The sequence below is a fragment of the Macrobrachium nipponense genome, chromosome 11 (genome assembly GCF_015104395.2).
Source record: "Macrobrachium nipponense isolate FS-2020 chromosome 11, ASM1510439v2, whole genome shotgun sequence".
NCBI lineage: Eukaryota > Metazoa > Arthropoda > Malacostraca > Decapoda > Palaemonidae > Macrobrachium > Macrobrachium nipponense.
In genome coordinates, this window is record NC_061087.1 from 97,054,362 (window position 1) to 97,074,671 (window position 20,310).

Genomic DNA, 20,310 nt, shown 5'->3' on the forward strand with positions numbered 1-20,310 from the left:
TACTTGTACTTGTACAGATGGTACTGATTACCGTAGTGTTGGTTGGGCTATATACGAGATATGATTTTTTTGACATATGATGGGTTTTTTGGAACCTAACCCATCGTAAGTAGGAGAATACTTGTACTTATGTGCAGTTCTAATCCTCTCCTTCTTGTGCCCTTGACTTTTAAGAATTGCATTGTTTATGGCATAGATTTTTTTCCTGCCTACTCCTATTAACTTCACAATGTAAATTTGTGTAATCTTTAAGAAGAGAATTAACTTATTCTGTCATAATAGTGACTTGGTCACCTACACATTACGTATTTGAAGACGTTACCCATTTCATACAAATAATATTTGGCTTGATTACTGTAAAATAAAGCTCTTGAATACTGTTGTTGACTTGCTGATATAGCCTTTCAGATAGTGGAAATGTATTGTAATTAATTATTGTAACTTTACAATTTACATAATTTTTTGAAGCAATACATTTTAGTGAAGTTTTCCTGTGTCTCAGTTTGAATTATTTTAGGGGCTGCCACTCAAGTCTGGTGGCTGGAAGAATAAGAACACTGTCTTGGATTTACCTAAGGTATGAAAATTTTAAAATGCTTGAAGGTTAATTGATTCTTGGATGTCATCTTTGTTTTATTTTCATTTGAGGTACGTACTTCAGTCTACTGTTAAAAATGTCATAAGTATGTTTGTGGTATGGTTTGTGACATCCTGAAATGATATGGCTTCAGGCAAGGACTTAATTACCATCCATAGTTATCATGTAGAAGATGTTTTTGAAGGTAACATTATTTTGGGACAAATCACTGACTTGTGGAGTAATGGGGGAAAAAGATTACGTACCTCATTACATTTTTCAGCAATTTTTTTTATTTGGTCATTATAATCTATTAATTATAAGATATGTTATTTTGTGCATCTTATGATAAATCGGTGTGTATGAAAAATGGGATTTACAATGTTGCATACTTTGGTGCTTTGTACGTATTGATTTAAACTTTTGAATAATTAACTTACTGATCTTTATCATCATCAGATGTTGGATATGATGAAATAAAGTCTTTTCTTTAGAGTTATTAATTGGAGTAATACAGTTAGTGAAATTTTCCTTGTCTTATTTTAAAACATTTGGAAAGACACAGAAGCTTCTTGGCTAGAATAGCAAAGATACTGCTATAAAATTGCTTAAGATACAGCACCATTCATGTTATCCAGGCCCAATCTGAAAGGTTTTGATAGTTGTTTGTGGTGTGTTCATCAGCAGCCAAAAATTATTTGGCTTTAGAAAGTGATTTATTTGCAATTAAAGAATTCCTGGTATCAAACTCTGTTGGGGAGATGATCTGTGGTAACCATTTAAACTCATGCCTTGGATTTTATTTTTTATTTTTTATTTTTTTTCCATTGATATTGCATTAATATTTCATATAAGAAAAAACTGAGCATTCTGAATTACCTAAGTGTGACTCACCTTTTAGTGATGCAAAATTCCTTTTCCAAGATTTTTGGTCTTGAGTTACTTTTGACATGTTGCAGGGCCCAACAGTCAAGCCTATTGTTTGCAACATTGAAGATACTACCTTGGAAACACCTAAGGTATGAAATTGATGTGTTTATTCTTTGGGTTGAAGCCCTTCATGGTAATCACCATTTTGGAATTTGTATCATTCTCTTAAGGTACTTAAGGCAAATATTGGAATAACTAAAAGGGGCTTTGCATTAAATTCATAAGAATTATGTGGCCTTTTATCAGATTGCTTTTCCCATTCTTAAGATAATTATTTCTATGAGATAAGTACTGGTACAAAAGACACTGTGCTGAGTAGAGCACACTTGTCTACTGAGTTGGGATTAAGTGGCAAAATCAACTTATGATTTGTTTAATTCCTTATCAGCCCGATGTAGTATTAAGCATTCTGTATTAAATTACCAGATCTTTTGCATATACTTCCGTTGATAGAAAAGGTATTGTGTCCTGAAGCAATTCTGTCATGTTTCAGGCCACATCAATGAAGCCTGTTGTTTGCACTGTTGAGGATATTCCCTCAGAAATGCCAGAGGTACGAAGCTTTTGTCTTTTCTTTAGGTGAAAGCATATTTATTGTTGTGTTTATGATTTTGTATCTTTTTATAAGGTACTTTATGTGCAAAAATACAGTAACTTGTACTAGGCATTTTGCCATTAAAGATTGAAGAATTTTGTTGGCCTGAGCAGGAAATGTTTATTTCCTGAGTGAGTGCATTTCAGTGGCATTTGCCTTGACTTGCTTTGAAATATTTCAGGAGCCACCACAAAAGCCCATTGGCTGGAACTACCAGGGTACTGCCTTAAAAACACCTAAGGTATGAACTATTTTTACTTGATGTGCCGTAGGATATAAAGCCTTTGTTTGTTTGGACGGTTTAGTCGAGTATTTAAATTTCCTTAAGGTTCCGCATGTACATTTTGATTCATTGTGTAATACTGCACAGTTTGCGCATCAGTATTACAGGTATTGTGATGGAGAGCATATTGCTGCCATTGTTCACTTAAGAAATGTAGTAATGTAGTGGAATTTGATGGCCAGATATAAGGGTGTCTTATCATGAAGATTTTATTTTTCCTTATGCAAGTATATTGTATTGTGATAAGTACTTGCATAGGTTGTGAATTTTAGAATAAATAAAACTGACTACATACTGTACTATGAACTAGCACTGAATGGCCTTGACCCAAAGTTCCTTCATTCCTGTAATGCTTGTGTTAACTGTCAATCGGATCTCTTGATGCAATGCATGGTACTAATTATCACGTCTAAAACTACCTGTTCTTAGTAAACACTCTTTGACGTCTGAGTTTGTTATCACAACATTTTAGATAACGAAATTACATGCTAAGGGAAAGTACCAAAATAAATTATAGAATTTTAATTATAAATGGAATGAAATAAGTAACAGTAATAGTAAAAAGAGAATGGAGACTGTATCATAACAAAAGATGTGGTTAATATGCCTTTATTCATACTGTATACGTATCTAGATTAAACGTCAGAAATGTAAAACTAATTAGTGGTGACATTCAGAAAAATTTTATTTTACAGTTTCTGTACGTGAAGCTAGGGTGTCTTTAAAAAACAATTGAGGAGGCTGAAACAGGAGAAACCTGTTTGTATTTTGGTTCATGTTCATTCAAGGAAATGTTTTGTACTGTACTTTGGGTACTTTGGTGTACAGTTCTAGAACCTTTGCTTCTATGTGCCCTTGACTCTCAAGAATTGCATGTTCTAAGGCATAGAAATGTTTTTCTTTTCATATTAATTTCACAATTAGAATTTGCCTAATCTTTAATAGGAGAATAAAATTATTCAGTCATAACAGTGTGACTCCGATGCTAATACATTACTTGAAGAAGGCAAGTTATTTCATACAAATATTTAGTATGGTTAGTGTTGAATAAAGCTCTTGAATAGTATGGTGAATGTAAAATAAAGCTCTTGAATACTGTCATTGACTTGTTGATATAGCCCTTCAAATAGTGGAAATGTACTGTAATTAATTAGTGTAAACTCTCCATTGACATAATTTTTTTAAGCAATGCATTTCAGTGAAGTTTCCTGCATCTAAATTTGAATTATTTTAGGATTTGCCATGCAAGGCTGGTGGCTGGAAGAATAAGGGTACTGTCTTGGATTTACCTAAGGTATGACAATTTTAGAATACTTGAAGGTTAATTGATTTCTGGATGTCTCAACTTTTGTTATTTTCATTTCTTTTGAGGTACTTTAATAAAAGATAAATGTCTTAAGTTTGGTATGGTTTGTGATATCCTGAAATGATAGAGCCATAGGCAGTTTTCCTTGTCTCAATGGAATATTGTGAGATGCCACAGAAGCTTCATGGTTGCAAGGGTACTTTCATGGAATTGCTAAAGAATAACCATTTTGATTATCTAGGCTCTGTGAACTGTTTTTTGATACTTGTTTGTAGTAGTATATCCAACAATAGCCAAAAATTATAGGGCCTTATGAAGGGATTTATTTTTCAATAGTTACAAACTTGTTACAAATTTTTATGTAAAATTTTGGGCATTGAACTTGTGTCAATCTGAGGCAACTATTTAAGCTGATTACTTTGTATTTGATGTTTTATTTTAAATTTTTACCCTAATGTTATTAAAATGTAGGAAATAATTTAGCATTCTTAATGACGTTTAGTTTAACTCACATTTTAGTGATGCAAATGCTTTTGAAAGATTTCAGTTTTGAGTTAGTTTTGGCATATTACAGGTCCCAACAGTCCATCTTGAAGATACTACCTTAAAAACAACTAAGGTATGAAATTCATATCTTTCTTTTCTCCGGGTGGAAGCCCTTCATGGTCATTGGCAATTAGCAATTATCTTTATTTCAAAGTACTTATAGGCAAATATTGCAGTAACTAAAGTGCTTTGCAGTTAGATTCCTAAGAATTATGTGGCCTTTTATTGGGTTGCTCTTTTCATTCTTAAGATAATTAATTGTATCAGAGAAGTACTAGTATGAAAGATACAATGTTGAGTGGGGCAAACTTGTCCCTTGTTAAGGGATTAAGAATTAAAGATACTTCAAATTTGTTTCATTCATTATCTGTCTGATCTAGAATTAAACATTTGTTCAAGTACTGTGTTACTAGATCGGTTGTACAGCCTTTCATTTATAGAAAAGGTATTGTGTCTTTAAACAATTCTGTCATATTTCAGGCCACACCAGTTGAGCCTAATGTTTGCACTATTGAGGATACTGCCTCGGAAATATCGGAGGTATGAAATTTCTGTCTTTTCTCGAGGTTAAAACACTTCTTGGATTTTTGTGTTTATGATTTTGTATCTTTTTTTTAAAGGTACTTTATGTTCGAGTAACTTGGCATAGGTATTTTACCATTCAGCATTCAAGGATTTGGTGGCCTTGAGCAGGATTGATTCATGTTTTCTACATAATTTCAGTGCTTTGATCGTGCATGACACATAATTACCATATTCCCTGGTGTCATAGGATCTTTTTTTTTTCCCAAAAGATAAGTCTCAGAAATATACTACGTATATGTGCAAGTGACTGAAGGTTATGTTTTCATCGGCACATCTTAAGCAGAGGAAAGTTATCTTTGAAAAACTATTCAGACCTCCTGAAAGATAATCAGACAAAAGTATCATAATTAAGCTTAGAAATATATCATCATTACTGGTATTGTCACTCTTCTCAAACAACTTTGTCTTTAAGGGAACTTTGATAGCTAATGAAAGTAAAATGTTATATTTTAAAAGACTTATCAATAAATAACACTATAGCGGTAAATTTTAAACAAAGTAAATTGATACTATACTATAAGTTGCTCTTTTTATGATATGTACTTAAAAAATTCACAATTGACTTCTTTAAAAATTTGCTAGTATTAACTTCTTATTGATAATAGATAATAGTATGCAAAATATTTTCAGGTTTTGAAGATTAAAAAGGATTTACTTATTTGTAACATCTGTATTTTTGGGCTTTCAATCTTTATTCTAATTTCATTTTGTTCCATTTGGGATGTCAGTTTTTTGCTGTGTTTTAAACAAGTGTAACTGTGTGATAGTAAATTATTGTATTTGTAATATCTTCCATTGTGGTGTTTAGTTTTTCATTTATTTGAGATCGGAAAAAATTGCTGCATAGGTCTTCATGTTTACCTGCATTGAGACACTGTTGGCCAAGGAAATTTCTGACTTAACATAGCTGGTCGGTTTGTACTGTATGTTACTTCCTGATGGGTTAATGTTTTTCAGTTTGCTGGAATGCAAGCTTCAAAGAAGCTTATTTAATTTTTTAAATCAATATAACTGAAAAATATTAAACAGTATCTTGAAAAAAATAACTGAAAAACTACAATAATCAATATGGTGTGCTAGCATGTTATCCCGTATTATGTTTGCTTTTGTTTTCAAAATTTTGCAAGTCAAATTTGGGGTGTATCTTGAAGGTTGAAGGATCTTTGGCACTAAGAAATATGGCATATTGGTTTAGTTTTGCAAGAGAAGTAAAAGCATAGAAAATTAAGTGGTGGAATTGCAAACCATTATCTTATGTGAGGTAGATGTATTTGAAGGCAAGCATATGGACCAAAGTTCTTCACCAGATTTTTGTACTTCTTTTTAAGTGTTCTTTCATTGCTTTCTGCATGTTTCTCTGTTCAGAGGAAAGGTGCTCTGCCCAAAAGGACTTTTTTTTTTTTTTTTTGGGGGGGGGTGTTAGTCTTGATGTTTTGCACCTTAGTGACATTGTGTTTACCTAACCTTGCGTCACATTATTTCAGGACGTACCGTTGTTACCTGTTGGCCAGAACAGCCAACGAAATGCCTTGGAAACATCTAAGGTATGAGTTTTCTTGCTCAAGGTTGAAGCATATCTTAAATTTTTCTTTCTATGATTTTATTTTTGTAATAAAGGTGACCTCTTTAAGAGGGTTATTGTACTATTAACTGTGCCTTTTGGCAAAGTGCAGTAGGCAGTACTAAAGGACAAGATCTGATTTTCCCCACAAAATTCAGCAGGTTTTGCATTTGTTTTTTGTCTATGAGCGTTATTTGATCTATGCCTTTAGTTTTATAAGAATGAATTTTTAGAATCTGTGTCAGGTGTAGAAATATTGCATAGTTTGTATGGATAAATGATTTCATTGTGATAATATTAAAAAGGTTCATTTCTACATTGCTGAGAAACCCTTCACATTAAGTTGGGGGTGGTGACTTTGCTCCTCTATCCTTTAGTACAGTATGTAATGCTGATTAGTTTCTATTAATGAATAAGAGTTTACGTATGAAAAGCATCGGTGCAAGTTGATGAGCAATTATGAGCCATTTTGTTAACAAGATATCTGTAATAGTTCATGCAAGTTTATTTTCTTTTTAGGACTCAAGCAGTCATGTTACATTTTCTTAGGAATTTTATTGATTAAAAATAAAAGCGGTTACCTCTTAATAAATGTGTTATTTTTGTTAGTACTAGTGTAATCTCTCTTAGCATTAGCCTTATCTTTCTTTGGAATGTTTCAGGAATTGCCACAAAAACCTGTTGGCTGGAACAGCCAGGGTACAGTCTCAGAAGTGCCCAAGGTATGAAGTTTTTAATGCCTCTCTCTCTCTCTCTCTCTCTCTCTCTCTCTCTCTCTCTCTCTCTCTCTCTCTCTCTCTCTCTCTCTCTCTCTCTCTCTCTCTCTCTCTCTGTGTCATATGTTTTGAGTTTATAAACCTCCAAGAGTTGTCTGACTACAGGCATGTGTTTAGCTCTTTGTCCTGACATTATTAATTGCTGGTTCATAATTAACCTCTTGGGAGAAGGTAAAATTGCCAAAGTACTGATGTTGCATCGAGGATCCTTATCTCTCAAACATACAAAAGGCTAGCATGTTGCCCAGAAACTGCCCTTGCAATATTTGGTTTGATTTTCCTGCAGGTTAATGCTAGAATTAGCATTCCTCTATATTTTCAACAGCGATCATTTGCATGGCCTTCCTCTGATAGAAAAGGTGTTTTACAGCATTTCAGTGATGATTTTGCTATAGTTTGCTTCAAACTATTTCAGGACTTAACACATCAGCCAGTTGGCTGGAATATGAAGGATATTTTTTTTGATGCATCTGAGCTATGAACTTCTTTTTCATTGTCTTTACTTCAAATTGAAGTATTTATTAGATTTTATTTTTTTAGTATGTTAATTCTTTTAGGTACTTGGATGTATCACTCGGAAGGTAACTGTAGCTGGGTTTTGCCCTTGCACTTTGTCTCAACATTAATTGGTGGATAATTTTTTGTCCTTACATTATTTGGGGATCATAAGTAGCACATCTTGTGAGAAGGTAGAATTACTAAAAATCTAATATTGCATTGAGGATTATTATTTCTCATTAAACAATTGAAGAGGTAAACATGCTGATAAAAAGCTGCCATTGCAATATTTGTTTGTTTCAATGGGACTACGAACCTTTGCTCTCATAAATGGAGTTTCTCAAGCAAGGCGAGAGTGGCTGTTGCTGACTTAACTAGAAAAAAAAATCCTGTAGCTTAGGCCTGAGTCACACCTGACCTGAGCCGGGCTTATTCTTCCATTTTGATCTCAACCGTTACCGTGCACTCTCGTCACTGCTTTTTTCTCCCGTTTAGCGGAGATTTCTTTGTGTGTGTCATGTGTTCCTGCCCTTTTATTATCTCCTCTGCAGGGTCATTGCCCTTTTAGTAGCCCAGTGTTTTATTCCATAAAGTTTTATTATGGTTTCTGGTTCTGAAGAGAGGCTTTTTATGTTATTTGAGTGACCTTCATGTAACCTAGTGCACAGTGTGGCAGCCATGCCTGTGTGTCATAGCCACTTCCTTGTGTTTCTTGGTTATCATGGAGGACACAAAACCCCATTTCCTTCATTGTGTGGGCAAGGATGGCAGATCCATACTTGGTCTGTATTTCATGAGGTAAGACAGTATAAGAGTTTGTGTGTTAAGAATGTGTTGGGTGGCAGTTATAGCATGTAATGTGTCTGTGAGAAAAAGCATTATAAGAAGGGCAGTTCTTAGCCCTTTTCCTTCCCCTCTGACTATTTTGCCCTAGCTGAGACCATCTCCACTTCGAGAAGAATTGTCCCCTGAGTGGGACATAACCAAAGTTGTTTCTTGACTGAGATGACCCCAGTATGAACCTGTGAGGAAAGTGTCAGATATATTTGATGTTGAGGACAGTTTTCCTCCTTTTGCTTGCCTTGGGGAAGAGTGGGAGAGCTACACGCCCTCTTGTGAGTTCGATTCTCGGGCATTCCATTGAGGTGTTAGAGATGTGTATTTCTGGTGATAGAGGTTCACTCTTGACGAGGTTCAGAAGTCACATAAAGCTGTTGATCCCGTTGCTGAATAAACCACTGGTTCTATGCAAAGAAAAAACACCATACAAACAAAAATACATGCCCTCTTGTAGTGTCTCGCACTCTGTTGGTTGGTCCTCAGTCTCCCTGGAATTGTCCTAGGCATTTTTGGTGTTACTGGACCTCAAGTTTGAATGTTTTCAAACTTGACGACAAGGATGAGTTGGTTCTATGGCCAAGAAAAAACCAGCAGCATTGTTCAACAGCTCAGTCAGGCATGGTGAATACAAGGATGGGCCTGTCCCACGTGTTTATTGGCCTGAGTTTTGTGGGAGGTAGACCCTTTGGCATTGTAAGGTGCAACACTTCATGCCAGGGCATGCCCACCACCCCCATTGGTTAAATTGGCCTCCCTGTTGGTGAGGCTCCATTTATGAAAGCATAGGTTTGAATTCCCATCATAACAAACCAAATTTTAATTAGTAATTTGTATTTTTCCTAGGATGAGAACCTAGCTTTCATGGGGAAGTTTAATTTTTTCTACAACCCCTCATGGTTTCAATCTCCCAATCATGGCGGTGAGTGGCACAGAAGGCAGTTGATTAACAAAATGGAAGACTAAGGCTGGCTTAGGTCACAAGTGGCTCATAGGTGTATTCAGTAGGGTTTTGCTTTTCTAGTTAAGCCAATGACAACCAAAGACTGCATTGTGTGAGAACTTCCATTCATGACAGTGTAGTTTGTATCCTAGAAAAATACAAATTATAAAATTTGATATTTTAATGTGCTATCATATTATATCTGTAATAATACATTCCTTTGCATATTCAACTTTGTGATCATTTGCCTATCCTTTATCTGATAGATGAGGTGCTTTGCAAAGTTTGAGTTATAGCATTTCAGAGGTTTTTTGCTATAGCTTACTTTTAAACTATTTCAGGAGTTAACACAAAAGCCAGATGGCTGGAAAACACAGAATATTTTCTTTGATGAACCCAAGGTATGAACTTTTTCATTCTTTCCTTCAAATTGAACCATATATTAGACTTATTTTGGTAATAATTTTAATTCTAATGGATCATGATTAACACAACTTGGGGGGAGGTAAAATGACTAAAGAAACTAATTTTGCATTGAGAACTTTATTGCCCGAAAGCTGCCTTTGCAATATTTGGTTTAATTTTCTATCATGTTAATGCGGGAATTAAACATTCCTCTTCATATTTAACTTTGCAATCATTTGCATGGCCTTCCTCTGATAGAAAAGGTGTTTGAGACAGTTTGAATTATAGCATTTCAGTGATGATTTTGCTATAGCTTGCTTCAAACTATTTCAGGAATTAATGCAACAGCCAGTTGGCTGGAACATGAAGGATATTTTCTTGGAATCCTCTGAGGTATGAACTTCTTCATTATCTTTCCTTCAAATTGAAGCATTGACTAGATTTTATTTTTTCACTATTTTTTCACTATGTTAATTCTTTTAGGCACTTGAATGTATACTCAAAGTCACTGTAGCTCACTTTTGCTAATGGAATTTTTCCTGACATTAGTTGGATTTAACACAACTTCACGGAATGAGGTAAAATTGCCAAAAAAAAAACTGATGTTACATATATAGGACTATCATCTCTTATTAAATAATTCAAGGTGCAAGCCCATTGACCAAAAGCCATCATTGCAATATTTGGTTTAATTTTTTTAGCAGACTAATGCTTGAATTAGATATTCCTCTGTATATTGAATTTTGTGAGCATTTCATGTCCTTTTCTATGATCAAAAAGATGCCTTACATAGTTTAAATTATAACTTTTCAGTGATATTTTTGCTATAGCTTATTTCAAACTATTTCAGGATGTAACACAGCAGCCAGTTGGCTGGAACACGGATGATATTATCTTGGATGAACCCAAGGTTTGAATTTTTTCTTCCTTAAATCGAGGCATTTTGTAGATGTTATTGTTTTTTATTATTTTTTTTTAATTTTAATTCTTTTTGGTACTTGAATGTCTTAATGTACTAAGAAAGTCACCATAGCTGGGTTTTGCCCAGACTCCTAGCAGACAACCCCATAAACAGTTATTGCTGACTTTGTGGCTTTTGTAGCACACAGTACAAATTATTAAAGGCCATTTTTGGTGTCCCTTCACCTGCTTGCATAGCTTACTGACTTTTTACCTTTAAAGGTTCTTTTTGGTGTCCTTAACCCTGCTTGCTTAACTCACTGAGTTTTACTTTTCATCTGTTTCTTTTAGTCCTTTTGTTACTTATGTCCCAAAACCAATAAAAACCAAGGGGGATTTGGTATAAAAAAAAAAAAAAGAATTTTTGCTGCAGCTGCATATGGCATTTGACAGTTTTAATACAATGGCTTCCAAAGTTCTTTATTTTTGTAGTTTAGGGGATTTTCTACCCACAGCTTAACATATTCAACCCTATGGTGTATATTGATCAGTGTGTACATGTCTTGGTAATTTAGCTGTTTTTAATGGTGTACTGTGGTCTTGTTGATGAATATTTCAAATCAGACAATTTAGATGGTTTTGATGGTGCGCTGTGGTCTTGTTGATGAATATTCCATAAATATAAAAGGATCACTGTTACAGTAGTAAACGAACTGTTGGCATGTCAGAGTATTGCATTAGGACTGATTGTCTTTAGTAAAAAAAAAAAAAAAAAATGGAAAATAGTTGGAAGCCCCATGAAATATTAAAGGTTTCTATTTTATGCTGGTTTTGATATTTTCTTGAAGTCTTCTAATACTAAAAAGGACCACATGAAATATATTTTTATATTTAGACATTAATATTTTCATGATAGTAGTTCTAAAATATGGAATATATGGAAATGAAAGTAAATCAAGTATGAAACAGAAGAAGAATAGTATTAAGAGAAGAATAGTACCAAGCAGGATAAAGAACAAAACAACATAAAATAACTTATTAACCCTCAACTTTGCAAAAGGAAAATTAGTTTGATAATTGTTCTTGTATTTCAACGTAAAATAATTTTCTTTGGGGTGTTTCTCTGTGATATATGGTTGATGGCTGTGTTGAGAGTTTTGAATTGTGTTCATTAACTTTCCTTTGCGAAGAAAAAAAAAGTATTTCTGTGTTATTAATCTTTCTGTGGTGGGTTGGTTACGTGGTAGCCATACCTCCCAAACCAGGTGATTTTTCAGAAACCCCAAAAGCTTGTTGATTGTTTTGAAGAAATTCAATCAGCATGTAGGAGACAATTAGGTATTTAAGTTGCTATTTTCAGACTTTCATCCAAATTGGACTTGATCAATCATAAGGCATGTTTATGTAAACAACATAACCAAGAGCATATAGGTCCTGATTGTATTCAGTGACTAAACCTATTGTGTGTGTTTTTTTAGTATCGCTATTGTTGCATTTATTGGTTTATGCTTAAATGCAAAAGGTGTAGTTTTTTAAGTACAATATTGATAAATCTCTTCTTATACCATATTACTGTTCCATAGTTCATGATACATTGATTGTGTTTAGAACATCTTGTTCTATTGTTCTAAATATTTAACTATATACTATTGCTTTTGGCTCAAAACATTGGTAGTACTTGATAAATAACTGCCAATTCTGGTAGAAAGGCAAGTACTGCATGTTGATTCTTAAGCAGCATAATGAGACCACGTAAGTAAGTTTCTTGATGTCTACGGCTCACTTGAAGGATTTGGTCATAAATGGAAGGTGAAAAATAGTGCAATGTAAAGCTGAAGGGGATGGACACGAATACAAGATAGCAAACAGTGAAGCATTAGGGGACGTTGGTTATTGCATTAGATTTAATGGATTTGTCTCTGTTAGGGATAGCTTCCATATCTAGTTTTAAGCAGCAACAAAGACAAAGCATTAGCCATTCATCTAGTTCAGCAATAACACTTCTTAGTGCATTGAATCAGTCTAGTCCGTTTATCCCATCCCCCCTGCAATGTGGAATTCAGCTAAATAATTACTTGGTAAGTTACTTGTATAATAATTATATTTTTATAATAAAATGAAGTTTTATTAGTATCATACTTACCAAGTAATTACTAAATCAGAGCCCGCCCTATTGGGTTCGGTCGCTCACTAGCTCCCCGTTGCCTTGAGTGGGGCCTGTCACTCCTGCATGGCAAGTCAAGCTCACAAATTTTTTAATTTGGGATACTGTGCGGACATAATCGTTAGCTAAGTAATTACTTGATAAGTATATGTATAAAACTTGATTTTATTATAAAAATATTTTTCTAATCATCCATTTGTAGAGCACAAAACAAAATAGGGTAAAATGTTTATGCCAACAGGCTTTTAAGGGTTATACTTGACGTTTTATGCGATTCATAACATTAAACTTTTTATTGGTTGCATCATATTACACTCCTAGTAACTCTGCCCATTGATAAAATTTTATACCATGTAGTAGTAGTAGTACAGTACTGTACATTGAGCAAATATGACACCATGTGATACTGGCTGCTGTATTCTAACATTGTCTTTTGTGGTTATTGCAGATTTTTTTATTACAGTAAGTAATTTTTCTGTTTTTCTCTTCTAGGTTTCACCGGCAAAAGTGAATGGAACAGTACATGCTGGTGGTGTCAAGACTGAAGAAAAAGCAGAAGAAAATAGTGATATAGAAATTGTAGAGGAGTCAGTGAGTGCCAAACCCCAATCCCTAGAAACTGTTCATAAGGTTCCCTCGTATTCAAGATCAGAAATACGTAAGATAATTCGCAACTGTTCACAAACTTCTATCACAGGTTTTTTTGATAAAAGTAAGATGAAAATTAAAACTGAAGGCATTCCCAGCAAAAAAATTAAATCTGAAAATGTAGAGGATAAGAAAGTAAGTAGTGATGTTAAGTGTGTGTTTCAAAGTGTCAACTCTGAAAAAGACAGAAAACAGCCATCAGTAAAATTAAACGCAAGTGTAAAAGTTGAAAACGAAATTAATGAAAATGATCATGACTACAATGAAAAGAAAAAAATTGAAGAAGATAGGAAAAAACTTGAGGAAGAGAAAAGGCAGATCGAAGAAGAAAAGAAAAAGATAGAGGAAGAAAAGAAAAAGCTAGAGAAGCAAAGAGAGGAGGAAGTGAGAAAAATAAAAAAGATAGAGGAAGAAAAGAAAAAGCTAGAGAAGCAAGGAGAGGAGGAAGTGAGAAAAATAGAAGATGAAAAGAATGGAGTTGAAGAAGAAAAGAAAGTTGAAGGAAAGAGCACAAAAGAGATTCATCCAGCAGGAAACCTGAATGATGAAGAAAACAGCGAAACTAGCATAGCCTGTGTTGAAAATGTAAGTACTCATGGTCTTATTGTCATCAGATGAATATTGTTTTGAATGGTTTCACTCCAGTGGGGTGAGGATCATCTTGTCGAGGCCCTGTATAAGGAACTCTTTAAGGCCCTCATGTTTTGGTAGTGTACATTATAATAAAACAATGAGTACTCATCCCCATTGAGGGGGTCATAGTGTAACTGTGAGGTTTTCCTCCTGTTACGCCTTCGAAACCTTTCGTCCCTCAGTCTCCCTTTCAGTGCTGAATGACCTCATAGGTCCCAGTGCTTGGCCTTTGGCCAAAATTATATATATTCCATAAATACTCTTCTCTCTCTCTCTCTCTCTCTCTCTCTCTCTCTCTCTCTCTCTCTCTCTCTCTCTCTCTCCAGCTGGGGTAGTTATGTCAGTGCATCTCAAGTTGTGCACTGCAGTATGCCTTCAGCCCTTAGGTGTATACCCACATTTTAGCCTTCTAATCTACCTCCAATCCCACTTCCTCTCTTTGGTCTTACTGTCCTACACTCCTTTTTCTTTTTCTTTTTCTTTAGTGCTGAATGGCAGTAAGTACCCCAGTGTTATGCTTGACAGCCTAAATTTCATAAATCAGCAAATCCACCCTAGCTGTAACCCACAATAGTTGACCAAAAGCAAGATATGGTACATACTTCATTGATTAGGTCAACCGAATACATCTATCTCTTATTGTGTATTTCAGTTATACCATCAGGGACTTTCTGATATGAAGGTAACAATATTTATAGCTTATAAATGGCCTAAGAGAATAACAAAAAAAGTAGATAACAAAATATATAACCAGCCTGACAAAGTAACAGTAATTGTTTGAATTAACCAGACCAGTGAACTATCAATACCACTTTTTTTGTGGTATCGATAGATAATGTGTTTTAGGTATTAGTTATATACTGTCCATGTTGTGTGTTCTCTCTTAATTTAATGAATGGTAGTAATGCAGATTGATAAAAATATTGTTTTCCTTTACAGTTTATGAGCCGCTGGGAAGAAATAAAGTCTAGTAAAGAAGACAAAAAAATTAGAGACAAATTATGGAAATATTACTACTTAGCTCACACCACTTATACACATTCAAGGTATAGTAGTATTTTTAATTAATATTACAGTACATATTGTTAATTGTCAGTATGTGTTGCTTGCAATTTGAGTTTGAGATATCACCTACATTGTTACCTGTATGAAAGGGGTGACTACTACTTTTTCTTTGCAGGATGATCATAAACTACTGTATATACTCATGTATTATGCCACTTTTGAAAACCTAATTTTGGAGCTAATTTTAGGGGGGTCACATCATACATGAGATATAGAATTAGAGTATGTAATAATCACATATTAGTATCATATGATAAAATACAAATAATGAATATGTATATTTTCCATGGATCTTTTAAAGTGTTATGCTTTACTTCACTATATCCAATAATATTGTATGTATTTTCATATTACTATTTGTTTGTATTATAAAATATAAACATAGCAATCACTGTTTTGGTTTGGAAATCAGGTGAGGGCGATTGCGAGGCAAGTTCATTTTGCTGTAATGAACTCAAATCTAGTTAGCGCAAATGAATCTCAAGTTACTCTATTTATATGGGACAAGATATTTTACATTGTACAAAGTGTTAAGTCAAAATATCACTTGAATACCTAACATTGTAAACGAAATTTGGTTATTTTTTCATTAGTAGATGGCGCTAAGGGCATGTTGCATAAACAAAAATCAACAGATTCTGTTCGATATTTTCACTTGATCGCATCAGAATACTACGAGCTTTACATATTTATCTTTTATCAAATTGAAAACAGTAAAATGTGTTCTTTCATGCTCAGTAGTTTTGATTAAAACACGTTTCTCTCAAATTTTGTTTACAGTCAAGTTCAATGTTACTACAGTGGTCCCCCCGTATTCGAGGGGATGCGTACCAGACCCCCCCACGAAGAGTTAGAACACGTGAATAGTTGGAACCCCTATAAAAACACTTGAAATAGCTTACTTTTTAGTTAAAACTCAAGAAAAACCCACTAAAAATATTTATACCTGTTTTTTTTTATGATGAAATTTATATAAAAAACCGGAATTTGTGGATATATCTCATTGAAAAATACCGCGATTAGGTGAATTTCCTGCAAAAAATGGGAGGAAGTTTTCAGAGAGAAATCCATGAATACGGGGCCGTCCACTGTACTATACTGAAGTTTGTGGGAGTTTCATCCATGTTGCCGATGCATGATAATACATAGTCGTTAGCAGTTCAACATTCTTTCCTCAGCTTTAACTAAAACATACAGCTTAAATTTAGCAGTACCTATATGCCCTTTTCGATCTTTTCTCCATAGTGAGTAAGGATATAGTAATGTAAAAATATATCAGTTCTGTTTTCATTAACGTCATTTGTAACATACCTATGGTAATTTTTGCTATCATACAATGGTTGAAATGCAAGCAAAACCCCTGTTGTTATCAGATTCGGTGGTTCATAGCAAATCTGCTGTTTCTGGCTGTATGCGTTTACACAACAAGTAACATTATTCTCTTATGCTTTATTAAACTTAACTAGAAGGTGGGATAAAGAGATTGAGGAAAAGCGGTTAGCCTAACTAAAAAAAGGAATAGATAAGAGGAGGAAAAGAGGTTAGCCCATTGTTATTTGGTCTAGAAAATTTAACTCGCAAGATACACAAGATACATGATAAAATCATTTTTAAGGGTGAAAATTTGGGGTTCGCATGATATGCGAGGTTGCATTTTACACGAGTATATACGGTAATCCTGTGCTCTTTCTGCATGAACTCTTGTCAGGTCCAGAACTTCATCATATCCATTTTTCCACGAATTCTTTTGCCCTTTTTTCTGCACCAATTGTAAATCTTTGCTCCCATAACTAATGGGAGAAAATAACTTACAATTGATAATGGTAGTTACCCATGCATAGAATTTTTTTTTATGACAGTTGCTTACCATCATCCATGCCTTCCATGTGACCAAACCATTTCAATATACATTAAGTAATCCTGTCGCCTGTGCTAACTTCAGTGCATTTTCTCATTCTTGTCACTTCCTACACTGCATATACTGTGCAGATGGTTTATCTCAACAGTTTCAATCCTTTTCATTTATATTCCATAAGAGTTCAGTATTATCCCCAATGTCTTTCTAAAACAATGTTTTATATAAGTAACTTATCAAGTAATTACTTAACTAAAGATTATGCCTGTCATCACATCCTAAATTCTAAAATTTGCTAACAAGTGACTTGCAAAGGGGGGGTGACAGGCCCTGCCCTCTGCAATCGGAGCTAGCAAGCGACAGAAGCCATCAGCGTCATTCTTATTTTTGCTGTGCAATTGGCAACACGTCATCATGCTCTGAATTTATGTTCGCTGGTTTGCTGAAGTTGGTGACGTACCCCCTTTGGTTTTCGACTGTTGCCTTCTGTTTGGTTTGCTTTGCAAATTTAGCTTCTTTCTTAGCTCTAGTTAGTTAGTATGTTCGATTCTAGTGCTTCCAGTCTTTGCTATTGTAGTGAAGGCTGCAAAACTAGACTAATCAAGCTGTGCTATGATGCACATACTATGTGCAATAAGTGTAGGTGCCAGGTTTGTACAAGAGAGCTTATTTTCAGTGAGAGTAAGGCCTGGGATGAGAGTAGGTTGAGGCTTCTTGAGTCACACGTGAATAAGTTGGAGAAGAATAGGATTAGAATGGTGGCTGCTCGTACCGAACACGCCTAAAGTAGGGCCTCTATTAGTAGAGATTCTTCACCTAGGCCTAAGGCAAACTCCGGTATTGCTCTTCCCTCTACTCTGGTAATCACCTTTCTCCCATCCTCAGTCCCTCTCTTGCCCCCCGTACTCCCAAGCTCAGCTTCTATGCTTCTAAACTTGATGCCATTGCCAGTCTCGAATCTAGGATTAATTCAGAATTTGATAAGTGTAACCAAGTCGTAAGTTCTATGTGTTAAGTTAGGGGCGTCCCTTTGAGTCCTCATGGACAAGTTTGAGTGTTTGTGGTAAGTAACACCGTGAACAGTGATTAAGTGTCCACCAAAGTGGTAGTGGAGGAGGTGGTTTCCCGTCCCATCAGTTCTAGATGATGGTCAGTGTCCCACCCCTGCACCAGGGAGAAGACATACTGGTGGTCCAAGGGAGACTGATGGGATTTGCCCAGGGGTTGTTGACTCCTCTGTTGATTCTCTTGTTAAATCCCAGGATTCAACCAACTGCTGCTGGAAAGGCATGTCAGTGGATGTACACCGCTTATCCTCCAGTTCAGATTCGGAGCCCGATCACAGGTGTCAGAGGCGCTACCTTAGCTCGTCTAGACCATTAAAAAGTCATATGCTGGATTCAGCTCCTGAGTCTCCCATGCCGATCAAGCAGCATAAGGACACCTAACATTGCTCCTCCTTCATACAGCTACTTCCTGCTCTTGTTCTTGCACTGCCTGCTATTGCTCCAGCACTTCCTGATCTCATTCCTGTTCATCATGCAAATGTGATTGCTATGGACTTGCAACACTTGGCTCCTTCTTCTGGACACTCCTCTCATCAGCAACATCAAGCTTGCACTTCAGAATTGGGCAACCCCCTCTCTCGGTCCTTTCAAGGATCAACTTACAGAGATCCTGAATTATATCAGGAAAACTCCTCCTGTAGGAAATACCACCAAGACTGCTACTGACCTATCTCTGGTTTCTTTGGAAGATGAAGGGGATACGAAACGACTCTGCACAACTTACTGCACACAAGTTTCTCCTTCATTTTCTCTTAGAGAATGATCCTGGCTGCTTCTCACCAGCTACTCCATGGTCTCCTGCCTCCATGTTCCTTATGTCAAAAAGTCGGCTCGATTTCTCTCCTTCCCAAGATGGTGCTTTCTACCTTGTCTAAGAAATCCATGAAGGTTGTCATGGAGTGGTTCTCGATGAAGAGAGAGCAAGGGAAGGCTATGTTTGCACACCCTCCCTGTCATTTGATCAAGAGAACCTACAGGCTTTATGCTACTGGAGAAGCACCCCTCTCTGGGAGTCACTGTCTCCTCCCAAGGGGACTTCTCATTCCTCATTGACTTCTCATCGCACAGCTTTGCACCGGCCAAGATTTTCTTTTCTTCTGCCAAGTTCGACCACTTTGTGAAGAATATTTTTAAGGTGACCGAGGTGTTCAGTTTCCTGGACTGGACAGTGGGAGCCATTGCTAAGAAAATTGAAAACACCAATGGATTAGATGACACCATTACTACAGACCTTTTGGGCATGCTTTCGTGCGCTGATAAAGCCATTCAAGATGGTTTTTCGGAACTTGTCTCTCTCTTTGCCTTTGGGGTGCTGAGGAAGAGGGACCGTTGGTGTTTGTTCGCTTTGCAAGTGGTTACGTTGTCACAGAAATCCGCCTTGCTTTTCTCACCTTTGTACCCTTTGCAAACCTTTCCCCAGGCTATGGGAGAGCAGATTGCTTTTTTATTGCAGAAGAAATATACTGAGGATCTTCTGAAACAGTCATCGCATTGCTCCAAGACTTCTTCAACGGCTCCCTTTCATCAAAAGTTTGTATCTGCTTCAGCAGCACCCCTTTTGTGGGAACAGACCCCAGTCTCAACCTAGGCCCCACTCCAACTTGCTCTTTTAGTCGAAGTCCCTCAAGAAGCACTCCTCCTCCAAATCTCAACCTAAAATGTGAGCCAGAAATCTTCGTGCGCTCGCTAGTGGGAGCCAGACTTCTCTCATTCTGGGAGAAGTGGGATTGCAGAGAAGCAAAACCATGGATCATCAGGGTATTAAAGGAGGGCTACAGCATCCTGTTTTCAGAGACCCCTCCTTTAGTCTCCTCTCCCATCACATTGACTTTTCATGGACTTTGTGGCAAAAAATAATGACACCTGTGGTTTCTGTTGCTCACTAGCTCCTGTTGTCGTTGGCGGGGCCTGTCACCCCCACTCTGCAGCAGTCACTTGTTCACGAATTTTTGAGTTTAGGATGTCGTGTGAGGCATAATCGATAGCTGAATAATTATTTGGTAAGTACAGTGGCCCCCCATATTCGCTGGGGATGCATACCAGACCCCCCCGTGAATAGTTAGAACCCAAGAATAGTTGGAACCCCTATAAAAATGCTTAAAACCTCCTATTTTGTTAGTTAAAACTCAGGAAAAA

At 35.9% G+C, this 20,310-nt stretch overlaps 1 protein-coding gene across 2 annotated transcripts in view; it reads left to right on the forward strand.

The window, feature by feature from the left end:
• Positions 1-20,310, forward strand: part of LOC135207703 (myosin-2 heavy chain-like) — a 271,723-nt gene that overhangs the window by 119,820 nt on the left and 131,593 nt on the right. For both annotated transcript variants that reach the window (XM_064239548.1, XM_064239539.1), the window contains 14 exons: positions 518-577; positions 1,537-1,596; positions 2,001-2,060; positions 2,284-2,343; positions 3,620-3,679; positions 4,266-4,310; positions 4,718-4,777; positions 6,307-6,366; positions 7,046-7,105; positions 9,779-9,838; positions 10,176-10,235; positions 10,693-10,752; positions 13,399-14,139; positions 15,127-15,233. In XM_064239548.1, coding sequence (XP_064095618.1) covers positions 518-577; positions 1,537-1,596; positions 2,001-2,060; positions 2,284-2,343; positions 3,620-3,679; positions 4,266-4,310; positions 4,718-4,777; positions 6,307-6,366; positions 7,046-7,105; positions 9,779-9,838; positions 10,176-10,235; positions 10,693-10,752; positions 13,399-14,139; positions 15,127-15,233 — 1,553 coding nt within the window. The remainder of the gene's footprint in view (positions 1-517; positions 578-1,536; positions 1,597-2,000; positions 2,061-2,283; positions 2,344-3,619; positions 3,680-4,265; positions 4,311-4,717; positions 4,778-6,306; positions 6,367-7,045; positions 7,106-9,778; positions 9,839-10,175; positions 10,236-10,692; positions 10,753-13,398; positions 14,140-15,126; positions 15,234-20,310) is intronic.